We start from the raw sequence: 25,490 nt of genomic DNA on the forward strand, positions 1-25,490 counted from the left end.
GGGGGATACGCTTCTAGGTAGCACTGTGTGTGAACGAGACCTTGGGGTACTTGTGGATTGTAAACTAAACTTGAGCAGGCAGTGTGATACAGCGGTAAAAAAAGCGAATGCCATTTTGGGCTGTATCAACAGAGGCATCACATCAAAATCACAAGATGTCATAGTCCCATTGTATATGGCACTGGTCAGACCACACCTGGAGTACTGTGTGCAGTTCTGGAGGCCTCACTTCAAGAAGGACGTAGATAAAATTGAAAGGGTACAGAGGAGAGCGATGAAGATGATCTGGGGCCAAGGGACCAAGCCCTATGAAGATACGTTGAGGGACTTGGGAATGTTCAGCCTGGAGAAAAGGAGGTTGAGAGGGGACATGATAGCCCTATTTGTCACTTGGAGGAGGGCAGGATGCTGTTCCCATTGGCTGCAGAGGAAAGGACGCGCAGTAATAGGTTTAAACTTCAAGTACAATGATATAGGCTAAATACCAGGAAAAAAATGTTCACAGTCAGAGTAGTTCAGCAGTGGAATAGGCTGCCTAAGGAGGTGGTGAGCTCCCCCTCACTGGCAGTCTTCAAGCAAAGGTTGGATACACACTTTTCTTGGATGCTTTGGGCTGATCCTGCGTTTAGCAGGGGGTTGGACGAGATGACCTGTATGGCCCCTTCCAACTCTATGATTCTATGATTCTATTCTATGACTTGGATCCATTCTGGGTTGTGGCCAGAACAAGGAGACAAGAAAGTCACTCCGCAGACCAAAATTCATCTGCAGAAATGCTCTGGTGGATGCAAACTAAAGCTTCATCAGTTTGATCAATGGCTCCCACATTCTCCATTTGTGACTACATCGGGGTCAGCCTTTCTCATCAAGAAACACATCCCATATACCTTTTAAACTGTTGACATTCTGAGAGCAATACTTTAGCTGCCCATCTCCACAGAACCCTTGCACTTTGAATTCTTTTGAATCTGATTATAGCACGACATTTATGCCAAGCCTTAAATAACCCGACATCAATCATTGGAGAATGAATCTCAGTCACCCAACTGAACAGACTAGGTCAAAATGATCCCATTTACAAAGTTCCATTGCTCTCACAGAGATATATTTATCCAAGCTGTTCATCCTGACTTTGTTTCTTTCTCTGGGTGACTTCATGAAAGTTTAAAACACCAGCATGCCACATCCTACCACCAAGGTTTTTGTGGGCCTGTGTCATGTCCCATGGCTCCTCCATCACAGGTCTCTCCGATAGCTAATCTGGAAGGAACTGAAAACCACTTTTTTGCTGCATCATTACCGACAAGGCTCATAGAAGCAAGAAAAAGACAGGTATACCTAACAGTGGAGGAAAGGCAGCCTGGTACTGGCCAGTCTCATCAGACTTTGGAAGTTAAGCAGGATTGGCACTTGGAAAGGAGACCACAATGGAAGGCTCTGTAGAGGAAGACAATGGCAACCACCTCTCCATCTCATTTGCCTTGAAAATCCCTTGCTGGGATTGTCAGAAGTCAGATGTGACTTGATGACTTCACACACACACATTCTAATGAACACAAACATATCCTTCATCTACATCTGTTTGCAAGAAAATTGGGAGCAGCACCTGGCTACCTAGAGGGTCTAAATCACACATTAATCTGTATGTGTGCGGTGTAAAGTAAGAATTGCATACACAAAGAATAATCACCTGCACCCTGAAGGCTGATTATACATGTATTGAGGAGAAAGGTGGGATACAAACTAAGTGAATAGTATTGACTACAACAATGGGACAGGGCTTGGCAGATGCCTTCAACACCCAGCACAGCCCCCCTGGTTCTTGAGCACCATGGGACTTACTTCCAACTAAACACACCTCAGATCAGAGCTGTATGGCTGCAGCTAGGCTTGCCAGCTCGGGGCTGGGAAATCCCTGGAGACCTTGGGGGTGAGCCACGAATGGGCGGGGAGGGACCTCACTGGAGTATAATGCTATAGAGTCCCCCCTCCAAATCATCCATTTTCTCCAGGGGTGCTGATCTCTGTCGCCTAGAGATGAGTCACAATTCCAGGTCCCACCTGGAATCCCCAGGAGATCCCCAGGTGCCACCTGTGGACTGGCATCCCTAGCTGCCGGCCATTGGGATGGGGCTATAGCTCGGTCCCAAAGCTCCTATGTTGACCAGCATCTCCAAACGAAAGCATCAGGTAATAACTGAGCCCCTGGAGAAATGCAGCCAAAAGGCAAGCCTGGCTTTGCTAGGCCAATGGGCCGACACGGTCGAAGGGCCAGAGTAAGGAACATTCCGAGCGAAGAGCAAGGAACAAGCTTGACGGGGCGTCCACCCAAAACACTCCCGCTCCTCACCCCGCCCCCTTGGACGGTGAAAATCCGGCGCTTTACGGCAATGACGTCATCGCCGTGCCCTCGCTCCCTACTTCCGCCCTTCTCTTTTGCGACGGTGTGGTGAAGAGGCGGGGGAACGTCGCGGCTGGGGCGAGAGGCGCGCTTGACGGCTAACCCGGACAGGAATCGCTTTGCGTGGCTGTGCGGGAGGAGGCGAAAGGTGTGCAGCCCTGAAAGAAGCAGGATCGGGGCCTTCGCCATGAGGCAGAAGAAGAAAGGTAAGCAGAGGGCGTGCGTGGCCCCCAGGGAGGGTGGCGCCCTTCCCCAGCCCCCAGCTGAGGGGCTCCCGCCAGGCGTCTTTGGTGTGGTTTGGGAGGGAGGGAGGGAGGGAGGGAGTGTATGTTTTGAAAACTTTGTTATGAATTTGCTTCGAACATAGATTTTCCTTGATTATGCTTTAATGAGGAGACTGATAATAAGAATGTAATGGGATGCCTTGCTCACCTATCCCTCCAATTTTGTATGCATTTATTATTTCACTTTTAGTCTGTCTTTCCCCCAAAGACCCAGGGTGAATTTATTTCTGAACAGTATTCTCTCTTGCTCCCTTACTTTGGGGATGTTCTCTCGCCTCACTTAAAGTTTTAAAATAAAACCAAGAACCACCTAAAGGGGCACGAGAAGTTTCATAAGCTGCTTTAGCTCTTTTGTTCCCCCAAATAAATTTAGTGATTGGGTGTGTGTGTGAGTTAATAGGTTGTTTCTGGTTATTTATGGGCATTCTGATTTGATTCCTGTATGCTCCATCTCTCTTGCATCTGTTTATTTTTCTGTCCTTCAGGATGTTTGGGGTGAGTCTGCATTTTCCTTTAAACATACCCCATCCCAGTTAAAAAAATCAGTTTGTCTCCAACTTGTTCACTCACTCTCTCTCTCTCTCTCACACACACACACACACACACACACACACCACTATTCATTATTTCTGTCATGGGATCACCCTTTCCCCTTGCCCATTAACCAAGGTAGGATCTCCCAGGACCAGTGTCTGATAACCATGAAAATGATCCACAGTTTAGCACCATAAAATCAACCTTCTGCCACAGTGCTTTCTACAAGTTGGGAAAGTTTACTTGAATCATTCATTCAGCATTATAAAACTTCCAAAATTGTTTCAGCACGGAGGCCTTCTTGATGTTCCCAGGAAGGCCATTTGTCATAATAGGGATGGCTACTGAAGAAGTCCAAGAGTGGGCCATAGCTGTCTGTTTGCAGGCAGGGATGATCAAGAAGTCCTGATGAGACAAGTGTTGTGTTATGCCTGAGGGAAATGAAACCTTTGGGGGGCAGCAGGTGCCAAAAGGGGTGTGGCTTATCAATAAAGGTGAGCAAGACCATTCTATGACCCATGATCCTGAGCTAGTTCTGAACTAAACTACATCACAGGGTTGTTCTGATCCATTGACTGGCAACTGCAAGGCTCCTAAATCTCCTCTTTGCACCAGTGTTTTCTAACCCTAGTAAAGTTTATTCATGGGGCTACTGATGGACATTGATGGCCTCATAAAAGGCTGCGGGGGGGGGGGGATAAAGTACTCACTATTCCATCAGCAATTTTGTGCCCCTTCCCCTCTCCACTGCTGCCTCTCATCCCTTGTAGTTGACATGATAGTCTATATGGGTCCCACAATTCCAGGAAGTAAACTTTCCCAGAGTCACAAAGAACTGCTGGGGGAGGGGGAGGGGGCTCTAGAGAGATCTAGAAGAAGAATGAGAAGGAGAGTTGGTTCTTATATGCCGCTTTTCTCTACCCAAAGGAGTCTCAAAGTGGCTTCCAATCGCCTTCCCTTTCCTCTCCCCACAACAGACACCCTGTGAGGGAGGTGAGGCTGAGAGAGCCCTGATATCGCTGCTCGGCCAAAACAGTTTCATCAGTGCCGTGGCGAGCCCAAGGTCACCCAGCTGGCTGCATGTGGGGGAGTGCAGAATCAAACCCGGCATGCCGGATTAGAAGTCCACACTCCTAACCACTACACCAAACTGGCTCTCTACAGTGGTCATCAACTTCCATTGATGGATCACAGACTCCTAGCCTGTAACTGCTGCCCAGAACTCCTTGGGGGAAAGGTAGGACAAAAATGTGATAAGTGGATGGCCCGCTTAGGCCCTGTGGTAAGGGGGAAATGTGCACCATATGTTTGTGTGAGAGCAGTAACTTTATGTGCAGCCTCCTGATGCTTTTGCATTTGTCTTTCAGGAGATCTCAGCCGGGCAGAGCTCATGATGATGACCATAGCTGATGTCATCAAACAGCTGATTGAAGCCCATGAACAGGGCAAAGATGTGAACTTAAACAAGTAAGTGGTGCCAGATGCTGGATGTCAACATCTTTCCCTGCACATGCCTCTTGAGCGAAGTGAAGTATTTCTAGTGTCAACTCCTGCAGACTCACTCGGCCCATTGCAAGAACAACTACTGATGTTTTGGAGGGACGAAATATTTGTCATTTAATTTATATAGCAGAATTAGCATCATCATGTAAACAAGTAACCTGTTCCCACCCCCCAAATTGCTTATGATCTGTGCTATCTATCCATCTTTAGCCATCTCAATTTTACACCTGTTTTTTCTCCAAGGAGTTTGGGGTGGTGCACATAATTTTTCTCCTGCTGTATTATGAAAGGTTAGCAGGGTTGGTTGGCTTCTGCCGGCATCAATAAAAGGAAAACTTTTTGCAAAATTAGGTTTTGAATAGGTTAGTAGGATGTAATGAATTTTAGCCAATGAATTGATCTTGCTCCCCTCCCCTCTCTTAAATTTTTATGGTTCTAGCTGAATCAAACTGCTGCTTGGAAGAATAGTGACTGTTTGGCAGTCCAGATGTTCATCTGCTAAAGTATTATGTTAAAAACAAAGCCTGGTGGCCAAGCGGTCCTGCCCGGCCGTGTGTGTGCTTGGGGGTGGGATGCTTCATTGTTGCAGACATTGCTTGATGAGTGGGTGTGAGAAAGACAAGGTCTGATTAAATCACCATGAGCAGTGCTGAATAGAATAGGCCAGAAGTAATACTGATTGCCCTTAAGGAAATATCCGGGTAGAACGCCACTAAATTGTGCTGCTTCCCGTTGCAGGATAAAAACGAAGACTGCCGCTAAATACGGCCTTTCATCGCAGCCCCGTCTGGTTGACATCATTGCTGCTGTGCCGCCTCAGTACCGCAGGGTGCTAGTGCCCAAGCTGAAAGCCAAGCCCATCCGCACTGCTAGTGGGGTGAGTCTTCTCTTTACTTGATCAGTCAGTGAAACAAACTCAAGGCTCAGGCCAGGATATCATGTTATGGAGGATAGTGATCTGCTCTATCTACTAGAGCAGGGGTAGTCAACCTGTGGTCCTCCAGATGTTCATGGACTAGAATTCCCATGAGCCCCTGCCAGCAAATGCTGGCAGGGGCTCATGGGAATTGTAGTCCATGGACATCTGGAGGACCACAGGTTGACTACCCCTGCACTAGAGTGAGTGAGTGAGGTTGCCATTAAGTTTCTTCCAACTTACAATGACCCTATAAATGAATGGAGATGAATGTTCTCCCAAGTGTCCTGTGGTTACCTGCTTTGCTCGGGTCTTGCAAACTGAGGGGCGTAGCTTCCTTAATTGAGTCAATCCATCTCATGTTGGGGCTTCTCTCCCTGCTGCCTTCAGCTTTTCCATTGAGTCTTCTCTCCTCGTAATGTGGTCAAAACCTGAATGTAGATTGACTTAAAATATTACCTGTAAGAAAAGTTATCAATGGAATTAAGCTAGAAAGGGCCTGTTAAACTTCCTTTGATGTATTTGAGAGCGTACTGGAGGTGGGCATGCTGTGGGTAGAGAATATCCTTTGTATCTGTCTTCTCTTATAATAGAATAAAGCACACAAACTGTAATAACTTCTCTGAAATTCTTTGTTTTTCAGATAGCTGTTGTGGCAGTAATGTGCAAGCCGCACAGGTGTCCGCACATTAACTTCACTGGAAACATATGTGTGTAAGTTTAACCATTTCCAGTTTGTTCATTCAGTACTCATACGTATTCTTTTGCTTTCACCTTTCTTTTGGTTTGGATTGCAAATTAAATCCGTACAAATTCAGCTTTCAGCATTAAGAACACTTCCATCATCTGGACCCACTGTTTGATTAAATGGCCCATTGTTGGCTTGATTGTTTGAGCATGGGTTACTTTGCTGTCATTGATTAGGATCTGTCATGCGTGTTAAGTGCTCTCAAGTTGTTTTCAACTTATGGCCACCCTATGAATTGATGTTCTCAAAAATGCGCTGTTATTAACAGTTTTCTCAGGTCTTGCAAACTGAGGACCATGGCTTCCTTGACTGAGTCTAAATGATCTGTGTACTTTCTCTTCCTCCAGCAAGCTTAGGGAAATGTACATAGCTGTCCTTCCAAAACATATGCACACACCATTTTATCCTGATTGTTGTTGTTATTTGCTAAGTTGTGTCCAACCCATCACAACCCCACGGACAATGATCCTCCAGGCCTTCCTGTCCTCTACCATTCCCCAGAGTCCATTTAAGTTTGCCCCGACTGCTTCAGGGACTCTATCCAGCCACCTCATTCTCTGTCATCCCCTTCTTCTTTTGCCCTCGATCGCTCCCAGCATTAGGCTCTTCTCCAGGGAGTCCTTCCTTCTCATGAGGTGGCCCAAGTATTTGAGTTTCATCTTCAGGATCTGGCCTTCTAAGGAGCAGTCAGGGCTGATCTCCTCTAGGACTGACCGGTTTGTTCACCTTGCAGTCCAAGGGACTCTCAGGAGTCTTCTTCAGTACCAGAGTTCAAAAGCCTCAATTCTTTGACGCTCGGCCTTCCTTATGGTCCAACTTTCACAGCCATACATTGCAACTGGGAAGACCACAGCCTTGACTAAACGCACTTTTGGCAGGGTGATGTCTCTGCTTTTTAGGAGCCCTCATAGGAACCCTATAAGACTGAAGATGTCTAATCCATGGTTACTCTATGAATTTCATTGCAGCCTTGGAAGGGAGGATTTGGTCCTAGCCAGGTGCTGCAAATGCTAAGCCTCAGTCATCAACACAAAAGCTAGTGCCTTGAGTGAGATATCTGCTGCATTGATTTCTCAAGGCCTGATCTTCCCTCGTGTTTTGGTAGAGAAGTGAGATGCCACGTTCTTTGGCAGCACAACGTCGTAAATCCTACTGTAGTACAGATGGTTAAACGTGGGGTTGGTAAACATGCAAAGTGAATGCCGTGGAAGCATCAGCAGATCTAGCTGCTCAGCCTGCTGTTCCTAGGATCGAGGTCAACGTGGCTCTTGTCCTCTCCTGTAGCACTTCCAAGCACACTTTGCTCGTGTGTGCCAGTGACCCATCTTTGAATACGGAGGCATTTTAGTTTATGACAGGAAAACTAAATAAACACCTGCGTTGTTTCTACCACTACTTCCAGAGAGCTGACATGGCGTATAGTGTCTCAGTTTTTCCATCAGAGAAGAAGACAAATCGGTTCTTATATGCCGCTTTTCTCTACCTGAAGGAGTCTCAAAGTGGCTTACAGTCGCCTTCCCTTTCCTCTCCCCACAACAGACACCCTGTGAGGTGGGTGAGGCTGAGAGAGCCCTGATTATTATTGCTCAGTCAGAACAGTTTTATCAGTGCCGTGGCGAGCCCAAGGTCACCCAGCTGGCTGCATGTGGGGGACTGCAGAATCGAACCCAGCTCGCCAGATTAGAAGTCCGCACTCCTCACCACTACACCAAACTGGAAAAGTCCTTTGAACTATTTCCTTTTGTTTCTCTGAATGATACAGATACTGTCCAGGAGGTCCTGATTCTGACTTTGAATATTCAACACAGTCCTACACAGGATATGAGGTAATTCTTTGGTGTTGTTGCAGGGGGAGTGCATTTGTTTAAGGGCAATGATGTACTGGGGGGCACTGATGATTTGTGCCTCTATTCCATCAGAAAGAAAGTTGGCTACAAGTTTCTATGTTTAGAAAATATTTTCAAATGTGAAGGAGAAAAAAAAAAGCCCTCAAGACCGCTTCTGCACATGAGTGTGGATTTCAAAACAACTACCCTGTGCTCTGCAAGCCAGCTAGTCGGGTCTCCTCTGGAACTGTATCCTAAAGCCTACATAAGAAGGATTGGGGATGTTGATAGGTGCTTGAAGGAAGAGGCCACGGAGCAGGAACTTGAGGCATAGAGTTGGCACACAGGGTTGATCCAGCAAGGCACCCTTTCCTAGCCTCACCCTATATAGGCTGGGAAGTAATCTGGCTCAGCTGTCCTGCTGGCAGGTGTTAATATCCTGCAGCTGCAAAGGGATTGACGAGGATCCTATTGCCTACTTCTGTTGTTGACCATTTTTCCTCCTTTGGGCCACCTTGGCTTGGTCCTTCTGCCACCATTCTTGCAGATGGAGAGCATCCCTAGAGGGTTATGGGCCCAGGTTTGCATCCTGCCCTGCTGAAGCCTGGTGATTTTTAGAGGTTGGTGGTGAGGTTTCCCTTGCAGGCTTTGGCATGGGGGCCTCAGGCACTGCTGGATTGTCATCAGCAGGCACCTCTGCAATGCTGGGCCCTCCCTGATCAGTCTTGTCCTCCTCAGACTCTTCTCCTGAGCAGTGGTCCCCAACCTTTCCGATGCTGGGGACCAGCAGGGCATCGGGCCGCGCCCGCACGGGCCGCGCATGCGCGGCCCGGCCCTGATTCCCTCTCCCCCCTCCTGCAGTAAGAAGCTTCCCGGGCCGCAAGCTTGCGGCCTGGGAAGTTTTTTACTGCGGGGGGGGGGGCAGGGAGAGGGAGCCGCGGCCCAGCGCCATGGCCTTCGCGGCCCGCAGTTTGGGGACCACTGCTCCTGAGGACATGGAGCTGGAATCGCTGAGCAGGGTCATGTGTCAGAATCCTGTTGTTTCTGCCATGATTTAGTGATGTTTATGTAGTTAGGTATGTAGAATGTACCCTTGTAGGAATTGGGGGCTTGTCTCTTCTGCCAAGTTTATAGCCCCTCACATTCCCTCCCTGCATTCCACCCTTCCCCTCCCCTCCCTTCCACCTTTCACTACCTGCTCCACACCCCCCTCCATGTCTTGCAGCTGAGTCCCTTATCTGAGTGTTTTGGCTGTGTGAAGGTCTCCCGCTTTTTTGGGTTCCCACGGGATGGGAGGGGAATATATGTGAAGACCTGTATCTTGGGCCCCAGTTTCGCCCATGTTTGAATGAGTATACTTTCATGCTCCATAAACAAAATCCTTGCTTCAAAGCCAAGAGTTTGCTTTTCTAGACAACTGAAGATCCCCACATCATGACAGCAGCAATGAACGTAGTGGCACTTGAAGACAGGTAGATTTACTGTGATCTAAGTTTTTGTGATCCATTAAAAGTCAGGAAGCCTTTAAGGAGCCCCTAGATTCTTTGTCTTGGAACAGGCTATCATTGCTACTCCTCTGAAAATACATAAACAAAAAGGTTCAGAAATATTACATACATCTTCATTAGGCTGAACACTTTAATGATTGTTAAAAGAGTGTGCCAAAGGGAACAGAGTATCTTAGGTGCTTGAATGAGAAGCAGGTGTACCCTCACCTTGGTTTGGCTTTCCTTTGGCCTTCTCTAGCAAGGAAGTTGTGGGGGAAACCAACACGAAATTTTGAAATTCTGGCCAAAAGGAGGTCTCAGCCTATAGCTGACCTGTGTCAGCCATGAATGCCCCTATTCCCCACTCCCGTTAGCACAGAATGGAACTGAAATTAAAAGAAAGTTTGTGTAGCCTTGATTCTATCTTTCCTTTTCAGAGCTCCTCTGATCAAGAGATCTTGGACAGTGACTAAAAGAGTACCCAGTTTCTCAAGGAAAATATGATTGATGGGAATTGTATATTAACATGTTTAAATAGCTTTTTGTTATTTTGTTGGGCATGGATAACCAGAATGGGTTTTTTTAAAGCAAAATAAATTATCTCTACTAGATGGAGACATCTTTGCAATATTAATTGGATATTATCTGTGAAATATAGGGATATTTCCAGGAATGTAGCTTGTACTTACCCCTTGGAACGTAAGTCACCATTTCATACTTTTTAGGTCATGATAGTATAAAGCAGTGGTCCCCAACCTTTTTCAGGCTGGGGACCGGCGGCAGCAGGGAGGGTGATTGCACGGCCGGGCTGCGCAAGCGTGCATGCGCCATGCACGGCCGAAAATGTGCATGCGCGGCACTTGCACGCATGCGTGTAAGTGCCGTGCATGCACGTTTAGGCTGTGCATGACTCATGCGCACGTGTGCGGCCCTGCTTCCCTCTCCCCCCCCCCCATAGTAAGAAGCTTGCTGAGCCGCAAGCTTGCGGCCTGAGAAGTTTCTTACTGCGGGGGGGGGGGGCGGGGAGAGGGAGCCGCGGTCCGGTGCCAGGGCCTTCGCGGCCCGGTGGTTGGGGACCACCAGTATAAAGCATGATCATAGAATCATAAGGAGCCATACAGGCCATCTAGTCCACCCCCTGCTCAACGCAGGATCAGCCCAAAGCATCCTAAAGCATCCAAGAAAAGTGTGTATCCAACCTTTGCTTGAAGACGGCCAGTGAGGGGGAGCTCACCACCTCCTTAGGCAGTCTATTCCACTGCTGAACTACTCTGACTGTGAAAATTTTTTTCCTGATATTTAGCCTATATCGTTGTAGTTTAAGCCCATTACTGTGTGTCCTTTCCTCTGCAGCCGATGGGAACAGCATCCTGCCCTCCTCCAAATGACAATCTTTCAAATACTTAAAGAGGGCTATCTTGTCCCCTCTCAACCTCCTTTTCTCCAGGCTGAACATTCCCAAGTCCCTCAATCTATCTTCATAGGGCTTGGTCCCTTGGTGTCCCTTGATGTTGATGGGCACTGCTTGCTTCTGTTATGTGGAAGAATAAATTTTATTGTATGTCTGTTTCTTCTAGCCAACATCAATGAGGGCCATTCGTGCTAGATATGACCCGTATCTCCAGACCAGGCATCGAGTGGAACAGGTAAAGCTTGCTTTGACAGGAGTGTGCAGTCATGACTGGCTAAAGAGAAAGAACATTTTGCGAGCTCTCTTTTCTGCAGATGTCTGTGATCTTGGAAACATAAGTGAGCTATGCTATGGCTCTCAAAAGGTGCTACAGTTGAAGGCTCAGGTCTCCCTAATGGCATGTAGCACTTTTTATCAGCTACAGCTATTTCGCCAGCTATGGCCATCCCTCATCTAGTTTCAGAGTCACAAGCTTTGAACTCATCCAGATCACTGTAATGCACTCTGCTAATTGTATGTTGTGGCAGAACCCATATGTAGGTAGGACTTAGGAAGGCAGGTAGGAGATCATATGACAGAACGCTCCTTTGTTAAAAACCAAATCCCTGTTCATATATATCCATCATATCTGGATATGGAATGCTGACCTGGCATTATTACCATGCTGATTGGCTACATTAAGGTGACCAGATTGTCCCACTTTTGGAGGGACATCTGGGGGTACCTGACAAATTGTACTTATGTTGAAATTAAAATATATATATTACAATACTATTTTTGCATTCTATGCATTCTATGAAACTTTTTATTGCTCCATATAGACCAAATTTTTAATCAAGACCCCCCCCCCCCCACCCCGGGTCAATGGTGTCCCGCTTTACCAATGTTAAAATCTGGTCACCTTAGGCTACGTGGAATGTGCTATTAAGTCACAGGAGACTTATGGCAACCTAATAGTGTTTTCAAGGCAAGAGACCTTCAGAGGTGGTTTGCTGTTGACAGCCTCCGCATCACAATCCTGGTATTCTTTAGAGGTCTCCCATCCAAATTCTAGCCAGGGCTCGTCCTGCTTTTAAGTTCCAAAAACGGATGAGATCAGGCTAGCCAAAACTAGACAGGTCAGGGCAGTTTGCTCTGTATCGGGCACTTTTTCCATTCAACCGTGTACTTCCCCACCTACTTGTAATCTAAAGTAATGCCATCCAGTCATGGACTTTGTATGTCTATAAGGCCCGCCGTACCTAGCAGTTTGAACCCAAAAGCCAAGCAATGGACCCAGTTTGCTGTGACTGGGCCAGGGGAGCCTCAGAATGGTTATCCCTCCTTTGTCCACTGTGTGTGAGTATTGCTCCGCAGTGTGTGCTTTAATTATCAAATGTGAACTGCCTTGAGTATTCTGGGAAACGGTTAAAGTATTTTAATGCACCCTAATGTGAATGTTTTGTGTCCTTAACTTTCCACTGTGATAAGAGGATTTTATCAGACACTTTTAGTATGATCTAAACCTGCATGAAAAAGGAGACAGGCATCCTTGGTGTTGCATGATATGAAGGAATATCTAGTTATCCAGTTTGGGCAAGTAGATAAATATATATAATATATAATAATCATCATTTTGTAAATCTGTCCCACCCTTCCATGTTGCTGAGGGTGGGTGCCCATGAGGAATCACAAGGGGGAGAAAGACCAGTTCGGAATGTTTTTTCTGGCCTAAAACGACCCCTCCAGGCCAATGCACATGCTTAAGAGTATCTCCCTGCTCCATTTTTTTTTACTCACGGAGGCCACTGTCTCATAGCTGATCTCTTCTTGTAGCTGAAGCAACTCGGCCACAGTGTGGACAAGGTGGAATTCATAGTGATGGGTGGAACTTTCATGGCACTTCCTGAAGAATACCGAGATTATTTCATCCGTAATTTGCACGACGCTTTATCAGGTCACACATCCAACAACGTGGCAGAGGCTGTCAGGTAGGCATCATGTGCATACATTCGTTTCCTCCCACCCACCCAGCTTGGCATCTTTGCTTCTTTTAAATCCAGTGTGGAGGACTGAACTGTGGAGCTCTTGTTCTAACATTGAGCATCTTTATCGCCTTTTAAAAAACTCCCCCTTCTTTTCCCAACTGCACCAGCTTGTCTACTTCCTTATAAAATGTGGCAAAATTCTAGGCAGTGTAATGTGTGTGTCTAAACTGTGCATGGTTGCAGAAACCACCCAGCATGTCAACATGAAATGAGGATACTTCTGATGTCTGAGCACCTTTGCTCCTATTTGCTTCCTTGGGCAGCTGGGCAAACTGAGACTGAAGGAGGCAAGACGCAGAAGGATGTGCCAGGCCCCTTAGAAGAGGTGGGGAGTCCCTGCGTGCTGGGCCTTATGTTGACAAGCAACTTTTCCCAGAAGTGCATCTGTCTTCCTAGACTGCAATACAGTGGTTGCATCAGGCAGTGTTCTTGCTTTGGAGAAACTGCCTGGCAACCAGCAGGGAGATCCTCATGCCCATTTAATAGGTCACTGCTGATTGGTTGGGCCAAAAATTAGCTTGCAGTGTGTCACACTTTTGTTTTTTCAAACTTTTTATCCAATATTTAAGGTGTGGTGGTGTATACTACTACTACTACTACTACTACTATTATTATTATTATTATTATTATTATTATTATTATTTAATTTTTAGACCGCCCTTCTCCAAATAGGTCTCAGGGCGGTTTACAACATAAACAGTTAAAACACAATAAAATCCCCATAAAAACCCCAATTAACATCAACAACAAGTTACATATAACATATAAGCGGCAGTGGTCACAATTCTGATCTTAGTTACCTGACTTCCCCCCAAGTTCAGCCTGGTGGGGAGAATAATATTCAGAAGAGGGTGCCACCAATACAATAGATCTAACAATGATCTAGATGTTAGAGATCTCAATATTGGAGGGGATCCTCTGATGGATTTGTGGGAGAGCTGCCCTGGCCTCAACCATATGCCTGGCAGAAGAGCTCCGTCTTACAGGCACTGCGGAAAGCTGGTAGATCCCACAGGGCCCTTAGCTCTTCTGGGAGCTCATTCCACCAGGTTGGGGCCAGGACTAGGATTCTTCTCAAGAACTTTAGAATAGTTCTGCAGTTGAATAAATGACTGAGCAGGGCATAAGAGGGATGGCCTTAACCCTAATTTATTACACATGGTTTCAACTTCAACCTGCTGCACAGATGTCAGTGAGAGATAAAAGTCATCAGGCAGGGAGCTCCTACCATTCAGACTAAGGTTGCTGTTCTGGACAAGCAGAGAAGCATGTCAATGAGACTTCAAGGGCCCCACTTAAAGGATCCTGCTCCCACACTTACAGATCCTCTGCTGACAAGGGGATTGGGGATCTTGGGATCAGAGATCGTATCAGGCAGAGGAGGAGGGGAAGCTGTTCCTTAGAGACACATTCTTAGAAGATAATGTTATATTATCTTGCACTCAGGATACTCTTTTTTGGGAAGAGAGATTTTGGTAGGGAGAGATTCAGAAAGGAGTAGCGCGGATAGGTGGGATTCATGATAGGCGTTTTGGCAATGCAACTTACATGACTGGTGTGATGGTTGCAGACTTCAGGTGCTGTCTAGATGACCTACTAGGTAGCACATTGAGGAATCGATAGCTATAGGGCACCTGGGCACTGGCAACACTGAGAAATGAAGTTGTGTGATCCCAGAAGAACAAGATAGGTTGCTAGGCTAGACAAGGTAGGTTGCTAGACTTCAAAGCCCATGACCTTGAGTTCATGGCATTTTCAGAAATATACCTTTGACTACTTAAACCATCAGGATTAGAGAAATTTTTGCCGGATATATCCATCAGTGGCTGTTAACCATGGTGGTTAAATAGAACCTCTAAGAGGCTGGACACATTGGAAGACCAGTTGCTGGAACTTAAGAGCCTCTTGTGGCGCAGAGGGATAAGTCAGCAGACATGCAGTCTGAAGCTCTGCCCATGAGGCTGGGAGTTCAATCCCAACAGCCAGCTCAAGGTTAACTCAGCCTTCCATCCTTCCAAGGTCAGTAAAATGAGTACCCAGCTTGCTGGGCGATAAACGGTAATGACTGGGGAAGGCACTGGCAAACAACCCCGTATTGAGTCTGCCATGAAAACGCTGGAGGGCGTCACCCCAAGGGCCAGACATGACCCAGTGCTTGCACAGGGGATACCTTTACCTTTACCTAATGGGGGGGGGGCATTAGTCTCTGTGTCCTGCATGGAGACCTCCCTGGGGTTTCTAGTTGACCAATGTCAGACATGACATGCTGGAGTGGATGGATCATTGCTTTATCCAGCATGACTGTGTTCTAGCCTGAGTATGTGTTGCTTGCTCAACGTTACAAGCTTTACAGTGATGTTCTTCTTACTGCTTCCTCTCCCTCCATATCCTGTACTTACCAGATTGATTCCCATGGCCATAAAGCAACCTGGATACTTTTTTTGTTGTTGTTCTGGCCTTTAATAAGTCCTTTCCTCTGGAGGGCAGCAGATACTCAAAATATTTTGGTCATTTCTTCTGCTTGCACAAAAAAATGAACGTTGCTTGAAGCTTTTTCTCATCACACATATTCACGTGTGGGGCAATGCCCAGAGTCTTTCCAGTGTCTCAAAACGTGCAAAAAACGCTTCTAGGAGATACCTTCACATGGTCAGCTCATTGATCCATTGCAACAACACTCTGCAGAGGTGCCTGTGCCATTCACAGGCCTTTCTTTGGAGCATCTGCGTGAAAGGTTCTGTTCAGGTAACCTGCTTGTCCCTGTACACTGCAAGATAATATAAGGCAAGAAGAAGTTTACAAGCACTTGGTGCTTATGTATTACAAGTGCATTTCATATACTGTGGCTGCATGGACATGAAGCCTTTAATAAAACTGCAATCCACCTTGATATCAGAATACAGGTGCCTTGACAAATTGGGGTTTGTCCCTGCCCCACTGGATTTTTTTTTTGTGGTAGTTTAGCAGAAACAGAAGAGAGAATGGAGGATGATCTGCTGCCTAGAGACAAAGTCCTTTGAGAAAAGGCTGAGGGACTTGGGAACGTTCAGCCGGGCGAAGAGGAGGTTGAGGGGAGACCTGATTAATCTCTTTGAAAGGCTGTCACTTAGAGGGGGGGGGCAGGAAGCTGTTCCTGTTGGCAACAGAAGATGGGCCTCACAAAAATGGGTTTAAATTACAGATGGAAAGGTTTTATGGATTCATTGATTGATTGATTACAGCTGCCTCCTCACTGGAAGTCTTCAAGCAGTAGCTGGGCAAGCACTTGCCAGGGACACTTTAGGTTGATCCTCTGCTATTCTAAGTACCTTCCAGTTCTGTGAGTCTGTCTATTTATTTTATTGATTTTCTGTACTGCCCTCCCATAAGGCTCTGGGCAGTTTACATAGAATGTTATGAATATATATAGATATCTAGTGACAGTAATATAACAGTGGTCCTAAAATTGAACATAGCGAATTATAACAAAATACTATAACAGATTCACAGTATGACAACAACTCTCAACTTTTGACATGAACCTGTAAGAGGTCAGCATGGCTCAGATCATGGAGGGGGTGTTTGGGGGACCAACAGATGTTGCTCAGTCAGCTGGCCTCAACCAAATGCCTGATGGAGGAGCTCCGTTTTACATGCCCTTTGGAATTATGGTAGTTTAGGATGGGCTCTGATCTCTTCGGGGAGCTTGTTCCACCAGGTGGGGGCCAGGGCCAAGAAGGCTCTGGCCCTGGTTGAGGTCTGGCATGCTTCTTTGGGGCCAGGGATCACTAGCCAGTTGATGGTGGCAGAGCATAATGCTCTTTCGGGGATATAGGCAGAGAGGCGGTCAGACACACTGGACCCAGACCTTGTATGGCCTTGAAGGTGATTACCAAAACCTTAAGCCTGATCTGGGATTTAACTGGGAACCAGTGGTGTTGTTGAAGCGCAGGCCAAATGTGGGATCTCCATGATGTGTTTGTGAGGATCCTGACCACAGCATTTTGGACCAGTTGCAGTTTCCAGATCAAGGTTAAGGGCAGGCCTGCGTAGAGAGAGTTGCAGAAGTCCAATCTAGAGGTGACCGTCACATGGATCACTGTGTCTAGGTGTTCTGGGGCCAAGTAAGGCGCTAGTAGTTTGGCTTTGCGTAGGGGGCAAAAGGCCTGCTGCACTACTCTCATGACCTGTGCCTCCATGGAGAGGGAGGCATCAAGGATCACACCCAGATTGGTTTGCTGTGGTGTCCAAACAGTATGTAACTTTTCTGGTAATGTATTTATTTTTGCACTGGTTTTGGACTGTAATAAATAGTTCTTTTGACGTCTGGGTTAACAACCTCTGTTGAGGGCTTGTTGTCCCAACTCCGGGGAGGGCGGTATAGAAGTATGATAAATAAATAAAATCAGTAACTCTCTTCAAGCTGGTTTATAGGCACCCAGTTAGTTAGCATTAGATTAGAGAGGAGGGCAGCTGTGGGCACCAGGAGGAAATGGAGAATGTGATGGCCCTGTCACAGGCTGCTACAGCTCTTGTTGTCAGGGTCTGTCTGTGTTGAACTCTGATAACCTGGGACAAGCATGATGCTTGCTCTCTTCAAACTGTGACTAGCAGGCCAGGGGATATGCACTTCTGCTTCTCCCCACACCCTTCTTTGTTTCAGATTCCTATTCCATTTGTTTGCCTTAACTATGTTTTGCCCTAGGTCTCTCCCAGCGCTAGCTATGTTGAGAACCAGCTTGGTATAGTGGTTAAGAGCGGCAGCCTCTAATTTGGAGAACTGGGTTTGATTCCCTACTCTTCCACGTGCAAGAAGCTGGGTGACCTTGGGCCAGTGACAGTTCTCAGTATCTCTCAGCCTCACCGGCCTCACAGGGTGTCTGTTGTGGGGTGAGGAAGGATAGATGATTGTAAGCTGGTTTGAGATGGCTTTGGGTAGCCAAAGGCAACTGTTCTTTTATGCAAAGCTTGCCCTCTTACCTTTGACCTAAATCTTTGGACGGCAGCGGAGAGAAAGGATGCCATAGCTTCTCTTACTCGGTCAGCAGGGAGGAAGATTGGCTTGCTCCTTAAGAGAAAAAGACTATGCGTATGTTGCATTAACATGATGTAGGAATCCCGTGGAAATTAAATGGCAGTTAACATTTAGCATGCAGAAGTGGTTGGTGAGTCACTGGTAATTGTGGCCTCTTCCCCCTCAGGCAAATGACCTGAAATGTGATGAATGGTAGCAGTGTGGCTGTGTGAACCCATCCAAAGAAATAACTGCTTGCCAAAACTATTACTCATGTGACCTTGGCATGACCTGAAAATGAAAAACTGTTTGTAATCGTAATTTTGACTGATGAGAATTACAATGGGGAAGGGGGTACACGAATCTGTGGATTTGCGGGCGCATAATAACCACTCTCTATTGACTTCTTTGTTCCCACCTCCCCGTAGTTTTCTCAGTCTGTTTCTATCACCTGTACTTTAAGGCTGTATTCCCTCATCATGGATCTCATGGGGAAATGTTCGATGTACATGTTTCCTGCCTCTTTCCTTTGCGTGGTTTTGCCGAGTTTGAAGTCTGAACACAGTAACCATAGAGACCTCAGTTTACTGAGTTTGCCTTTGTAGCTTTTAATTGGGCTCAACTTTTGATACGTGGCTGTGCTACTTGACTGGACGATCCTGTGTGTTCTTTCTAGGTTGGAACTTGTGGATCTGTTCCATTAAAAGCCGTGCTTTCCGCCGGCAGAAGGAGCTTTCCTCAATGCAAGCTTCAACCCTATGTGTTTTAATACACAGCCTTATGCTCGAGGCCAAAAATAACATCCACCATAGTAGCTGGCCTCACCACTAGGGGAGGAAGGAGAGGAGATGGAAGATCTGCCCCTGCCAGACCTCCCCCCTCTGGGACCTAGTTGAGGGCACGACTGGCAGAACTGGAATGTTTTAATGTTTTAACTTTTTAGAGTTGTTTTAACTTTAACTTTTAGAAGAAGAAAAAGAAGAGCTGGTTCTTATATGCCACTTTTCTCTGCCAGAAGGAGTCTCAAAGCAGCTTAAAATCACCTTCCCCAAAACAGACCACCCTGTGGGGTGGGTGAGGCTGAGAGAGCCCTGATATTAGTGCTCAGTTAGAACAGCTTTATCAGTGCTGTGGTGAGCCCAAGGTCATGCAGCTGGCTGCATGTGGGGAGTGCAGAATTGAACCTAGCTTGCCAGATTAGCAGTCTGCACTCCTAACCTTTACACCAAACTGGCTTTTATATTTTTTAAGGCCGTAACCTGCCCTGAACACTGGAAGGGCAGGATATAAATATATTGTTGTCGTTGTTGTGTGCTCTTTCTGCAAAAAATAGACTCACTAAAATAGATATTTTAAGAAATTACTTATATTTCACAATTTAATGTATGTGGAAGTTTATCTTTATTGTCCAGTTGTTCTCCTTTCTGATTCATTTTTGTTGGTCTGTGTGGAAAAAGTTTACCACAGAAGTTTACCACTGATGGGCTTGAAACCCAACATCAGTTGGAGTTACAATCATGCTTGACATCTGCTGCTTTGTCACATGATCACATTAACCACATTGCTGGATATTAGGCTGGGAGTTAAGAGAAATGGCAGCATCCTGTTTAATTTTCAACCTCTGCCATATGCAAGGATATCCTGCGTATAAAGTGTTCCCTGGAAACATTTCTGTCTTCTTGGAGTCTAAATCTATATCTATACACCCAGTGTCCTGAGCAGGAGATCTTTTCTATCCTGTCTGCTAATGAACCAAGAAACAGGGATCTTAAATCTCAAGGAGCTTAACTTTGTTTGCACACTGTGAGACAGTTCTGTGCAAGTAAGGAGGAGGCTTTGTGGTTGCACGTAGTGCATGGAGAAGGACCCAGGGTCAGTCCTTAGCATCTCCAGTCAAAGGACCTCAACAAGAAATGTTGGAAGAGACCTTTTTCTGCCAGAGCTCCAACAGAGCCTCTGCCAGTCAAACCATTATGAACCGATTGGTTTAATTAACAGCCTAGTATAAGAAGGTATCATATGTTGAATTCCCATGGAGCAGATCTGTAATAGGAGACCTGTCCAGATAGTTGTGAAAGATTGTGAAGGCATTTTCCTTAGATGTTCTCAACTGGAAGCATCTACAAGGAAGGCTTCAGGCAGAGAATAGATGTCCAGAGAGTAAGGCTTTAATTACAAGTCAAGCCCTTCTAGGAACCTATACTCTGCTGTAGTTTCACGATGGCTTGAGGCTCCTTATCCCTCAAGCAGGGTGCAATCAGGTTTGGAAGAGAAGCACACGTCTGTATTTTCTGTTACCTGTGTGGTGCCACCAGTTCAAAGGCATCTGTAAATGGCCAAGACCTCTGCAGCTCTTACCTATATTAATGGAAGGTTTCAAACTATTTGGGCAAGAATTTGAGACAGTAGAGAGGCAAGCGGCATGCACTTTGCAAGTGAGACAGTGTTTGGAAATAGGCAAGGAAGAGAGCTACCAGATGCATTAGTCTGCTAAGGCCCCAGTTGCTCCCCTTTTGCAAATGCTGCCTAACTCCACTCAAGTTTCTTACCCTGCAAGAGAGCCTGCTTTTTCCACAGAAGCAGAGAGCCTGCCAATGGTAGAGTTGCTACGTGAACTTTGCCACGTGAAGCATATCTGCCACCCTTAAGCCGCGTTGTAACTCATGAAGCCAGCCACCACAGTGCGGAAAGTCCTGGTGAAAGCCCTTTCCTTCAAGGGCATCAGTTCCTCAGGCGGCATCAGTTCCCAAGCTGATTGAGCAGCTTGCTCCACCGCAAGAGATTTTCCCTTGTAAGGTGCACCTGACAAGTTGATGAGAAGTTTTACTTTTATCTCTTGAGAACACAAGGCATTAAGGGGATTTCGGCACCTCTCCTGGATCTCTATCAAGCCACGATGGGGATTTAGCGATAAGGCAAAGGGCATCCCTTCTGTGGGAGGACAGCTGTCGGTGTGTGCCGGAGACTCTGCTATCAGCTTTGCTTTGTTCTCTAGAGAAGCCCACCAATGAGCTTAAATTATAGGAGCAAGGAAAACCAGGGTGGTTTTTTCCCCTCTTTACTTACTTAACTCTCCCTCTGACTCATTGGAGGCGCAGGAAGTGGGGAGGGAGATACTGTCCAAAGCATATCCAGTTGTGACTCACTATTTGGGGAGAAAAAAAATGAATGAAGTCCAAGAAAGTCTTGACTCGCTCTGAAGTTAGTGGTAACTTTTGGCACAGGAGGGGGAGTAAAAGATAAGACCTTTAATTACACGCTGTACCGAAAGGCTTAAGGAATTCTAAACAAATTGGACTGCAACTCAGCTGAAGTCGAGTAGATCTCTTGGCTTAGCTGGGTTTATCTGGTGGATGCAAACAGCACGGCTGCTTGTTACCTGCCAAAGATTTAGGTTCTGCGTTGCAGAGCCCAGGATTCCCCTCCCCCCACATTTATGGAGTGGGGGGCGATAAGTTGTAGGTTTCATGTTGTTTGGCTGCAATTTTGATATTGCATTGATATTCTGTTGATGGCATCACAATCCTGATGATTCCTTATACGAATTTTCGTTCTGCTAGTTCAACCGTTTTCATTTTATGATAGTTCTGAAATGGCACGGAGATGCTGCTGCACTGGAACAAGATCCAATATCCTCTGAACGCTTTCAATAGATGAAGCAGTTTATTCTTCCCTCAGTGTTTCCCAGACTTTTGATACCCGAGGCACAGCCCATCCCCAGATTAAAATTGGAGACACATCTTACCTTTACACTATAACTTCTCAGTCAGATCCTAGAGCATTGGGCAGGCATCTTCCTTGAAAGGGCATAAGAACATGAGAAGAGCCCTGCTGGATCAGACCAGTGGTCCATGTAGCCTAGCATCCTGTCTCACACAGTGGCCAACCTGTTCCTCTGGAGGCCAACGAAAGGGCACAGAGGCCTTCCCCTGATGTTATGTCCTGGCTCTGAATGTAGAGGTTCCCCCAAGTCACCATGGCTAGTATCCATTGATAGACTTGTTCTCCATGAATCTAATCCCCTTTTAAAGCTGCTTGTTTCTGTGGCCATCACTCTACATCCCCTGGCAGCAGATTCCACGTTTTAATCACCCTCTGTGTAAAGTAGCATTTCTTTTTGTCTGTTTGAAGAAGAAGAATAGTTGGTTCTTATATGCCGCTTTTCTCTATCTGAAGGAGTCTCAAAGCGGCTTACAGTTGCCTTCCCTTTCCTCTCCCCACAACAGACACCCTGTGAGGTGGGTGAGACTGAGAGAGCCTAGTGTCCATCAGGTTCATTGGGTGCCACTGAGTTCTAACATTTTGGGAGAGGGAGAAGAATGTCTCTTTGTCAGCTCTCTTCATCTCATGTGTAATTTTATAGATCTTACCATGTTTCCCTTGAGCCATCTCTTCTCTAAACGGGAAAATCCCAGACTCTTCAGCTTTTCATCACAGGACAGGAGCTCTAACCCCTGAATTATCTTGGTGGCCTCCTCTGCACTTTTCCCAGCTCTGCAATTTTCTTTTTGAGATAGAGGTACCAAAACTGCACATAGCATATCAAATGAGGCCAAGCCATAGATCTGTACAAGAACAGTACAGTATCAGCCGTTTTATTCTCAATCCCTAACACAGAGTTTGCCTTTTCCATTTATGCAACACACTGGGTTGACGCTTTCATTGAGTTGTACCACCCCAAAAACATTTTTCCTCTTAGTCTCAGCGATTCACACTCTATTCACCTATACTTAAAATTGGGATTTATTTTATCCCAGTGCACATCACTTTAGACTTACTAACACTGAACATCGTGTGCCACACTGTCACCTACTCATCCAGTTTGTGGAGGTCCTCTTGGAGCTCTTCATCTTCAGCCTTGATTTTTACCAACCTGAATAATTGGGGGTCATCTGCAAACTTGGCCCACTTCCTGATCACTGATGAATAAATTAAATAGTACCAGACTCAATGCCAATCCTTTTGGGACCCCACTGTGTACCACTCTTCATTTTGAGAATTGTCCATTGATTCATACTCTTTGCTTCCTGTCATTTGACCATGTTTTATTAAATAAGTGAATGGTAGCCAAGGCACTATTTTCCCACTGGCTGCACCAGGGAGTTGTGGCACATCCATACTTCCTCAAGATAAGCATTAAGGATTGAGGCTGCATGGAACCCTTTCCTGTGGTAGGACACAAAGCAGTGAATGCCTTCATGATTGATTTATTTAGATTTTTATACCACCCCTTCCATACTGCTCTGGGTGGTTTACATAAAATGTCATAGGGTAGTTACATAGAACAACATAACAAATATAACAATCATAGAATAACATATCAACTAGAACAATATTTCAACAGGAACGGTAACTTTGACAGAACCCTTAAGTAGGTCAGATTATTTCAGTCATGGAAGGGGGTGTCTGAAGGGGAACCAGCAGATGTTGTTGGGTCGGTCAGCGTCAAGTGAATGTCTGGTGGAGGAGCTCCCTTTTGCAGGCCTTGCGAAATTGTGGAAGTTCAGTTAGGGCCATGATCTTTTCAAGGATCTTATTCCACCAGGTAGGAGCCAGGACAGAGTAGGCTCTGGCCCTTGTTGAGGTCTGACATGCTTCTAGATGGTGGCTGACTTGCCCAGGGTTTACCTCTGAGCCCTTGTGTACAGTTTGAATACAACTGCAGGCTCTGTCAGTCTGCCTATCTATATTGTGTCCAGTCTTCATACAGATCCAATACAGCCGTTAACTTGGACATAAACACACGAGTTAGCTTTGGCGATGTTACTTTCAGAGTCTGAACTGATTCCTTCCTTTGAATGGTTTACATATCCAACGGGGTAAATTGGAAGTAGAGAAAGGGTCAACTATTCCTGAAAGGACTAGGGCCTTTTGATGTTTTATTGTTTAAACTTTAAGGCACAAACATGCATGCATATATGCACACACACACACACACACACACGTCACCCAGGAGAAGCAATCATATTGTTTTTTATAAGCTGGACTTTTATCAATAACAAATAAAATTCCATTTTATAGAGAAAGCTGGTGATCTGTGTTTAATGCAGGGTAGTTTGTACCGAAGAACCTCTGAAACGCCCTGGAATGTATCTGTTCTTGATGGCTGGGCTTGACCTAGAGCATAAGGTAACAGTCCCTGAAGCTTAGTGATGTCGTCATGCCTCAAGCCACTTCGTCATCTGCATAACGGACGACAGTTGATTGTACAAAATTGTTGTTCCTTTCCAACTTTGGGGATTGCGTGGATTATAAATAGCCTCCCTCTGTGATTTCGGTGGCCATGACTCACTATAAATATTTGCGGCAGGTACATATTAATTGACGAGCCTCTGAAGAAACACAGATAGGGAAGGCATGAGTTCTGTGATTTGAGTGTGGAAATCAAGACCTGGCCTCTGCATTTTAAGAGCCTATTTTGAACAAGAGTAGGTTTTTTTACTCCATTTCTACCTTAAGGAGCCTCAAAGTGACTTACAATTGCCTTCTCTTTCCTCCCCCTACAACAGACACCCTTTGAGGTAGGTGAGGCTGAGAGAGCTCTGAGGGGAACTGGGACTGGCCCAAGGGCACACAGCTGGCCACATGTGGAGGAGCAGGGAATCTAACCTGATTCTCCAGTTTAGGGGCTGCTGCTCTTAACCATTACACTACGCTGGCTGGCTTTCTAGAGTGCGCCTTAAAGGAGTATATCTGTTGTTCCCAAACTTTCAGCTTAAATGAGAATATAAGCACTTTGTGATGGGGTCAGACCAAGGTCCACCAGCCTGTTTTCTGGAATGGCCGGCCAGATGGCATGAAGCTGATGACCTTCACTGCCCTCCCACCAACATCTGGCATCTAGAAATATGCTGCCTCGCAGTAAGCAGGCTGTATTTAACTGTTGTGCTTGATGGCTGCTACTAGACCATGTCAGGGCATAATGAGCCTCGGCCCAGTGCAAATGAGCTGAAAGGGTGATCAGTCCTCTGCCCAAATCCATTTCTGACCCCGTAGGACTTTTCCCCAGAGGCGAGGGAGGGAGGCAGAGAGCTTGGCATTAAATTCTTGCATACAGAAGTAATGTCTAGTAAGCTCATGCCAAGGCAATGCAAAAGCAGATTCCAGGTGCTCCTCTGTGCAGCTGATGCAATTCCACTTGGGGAGCACGGTAACAGAGTCGCCTTTCTGTTACAGCCCTCCTGATGCAGGGATATCTTCGTATCTTGACCAGAGGTTGGCAGCTCAGTAGCTAAGATAACACTGCAGAAGGACTGAGGTGGGGAAACCGTCATGTACGCAATGTCCCTTTCTGTTCCCTGCAAACAGGAAAAATGAAAAATTTCCCTTTTGTAGCTTGTGTTTGCTACAGACAATGCAT

General features: G+C 46.1%; 1 protein-coding gene across 1 annotated transcript in view; it reads left to right on the forward strand.

Moving 5' to 3' along the window:
* Positions 1-2,452: 2,452 nt before the first annotated feature.
* ELP3 (elongator acetyltransferase complex subunit 3) overlaps positions 2,453-25,490 on the forward strand; it is a 90,681-nt gene continuing 67,643 nt past the window's right edge. Inside the window, exons 1-7 of the mRNA XM_077331496.1 lie at positions 2,453-2,607; positions 4,587-4,686; positions 5,461-5,599; positions 6,282-6,352; positions 8,149-8,212; positions 11,277-11,345; positions 12,926-13,080. Coding sequence (XP_077187611.1) covers positions 2,589-2,607; positions 4,587-4,686; positions 5,461-5,599; positions 6,282-6,352; positions 8,149-8,212; positions 11,277-11,345; positions 12,926-13,080 — 617 coding nt within the window. The 5' untranslated portion in view covers positions 2,453-2,588. The remainder of the gene's footprint in view (positions 2,608-4,586; positions 4,687-5,460; positions 5,600-6,281; positions 6,353-8,148; positions 8,213-11,276; positions 11,346-12,925; positions 13,081-25,490) is intronic.

Source organism: Paroedura picta, chromosome 1, assembly GCF_049243985.1.
Source record: "Paroedura picta isolate Pp20150507F chromosome 1, Ppicta_v3.0, whole genome shotgun sequence".
NCBI classification, from domain to species: domain Eukaryota; kingdom Metazoa; phylum Chordata; class Lepidosauria; order Squamata; family Gekkonidae; genus Paroedura; species Paroedura picta.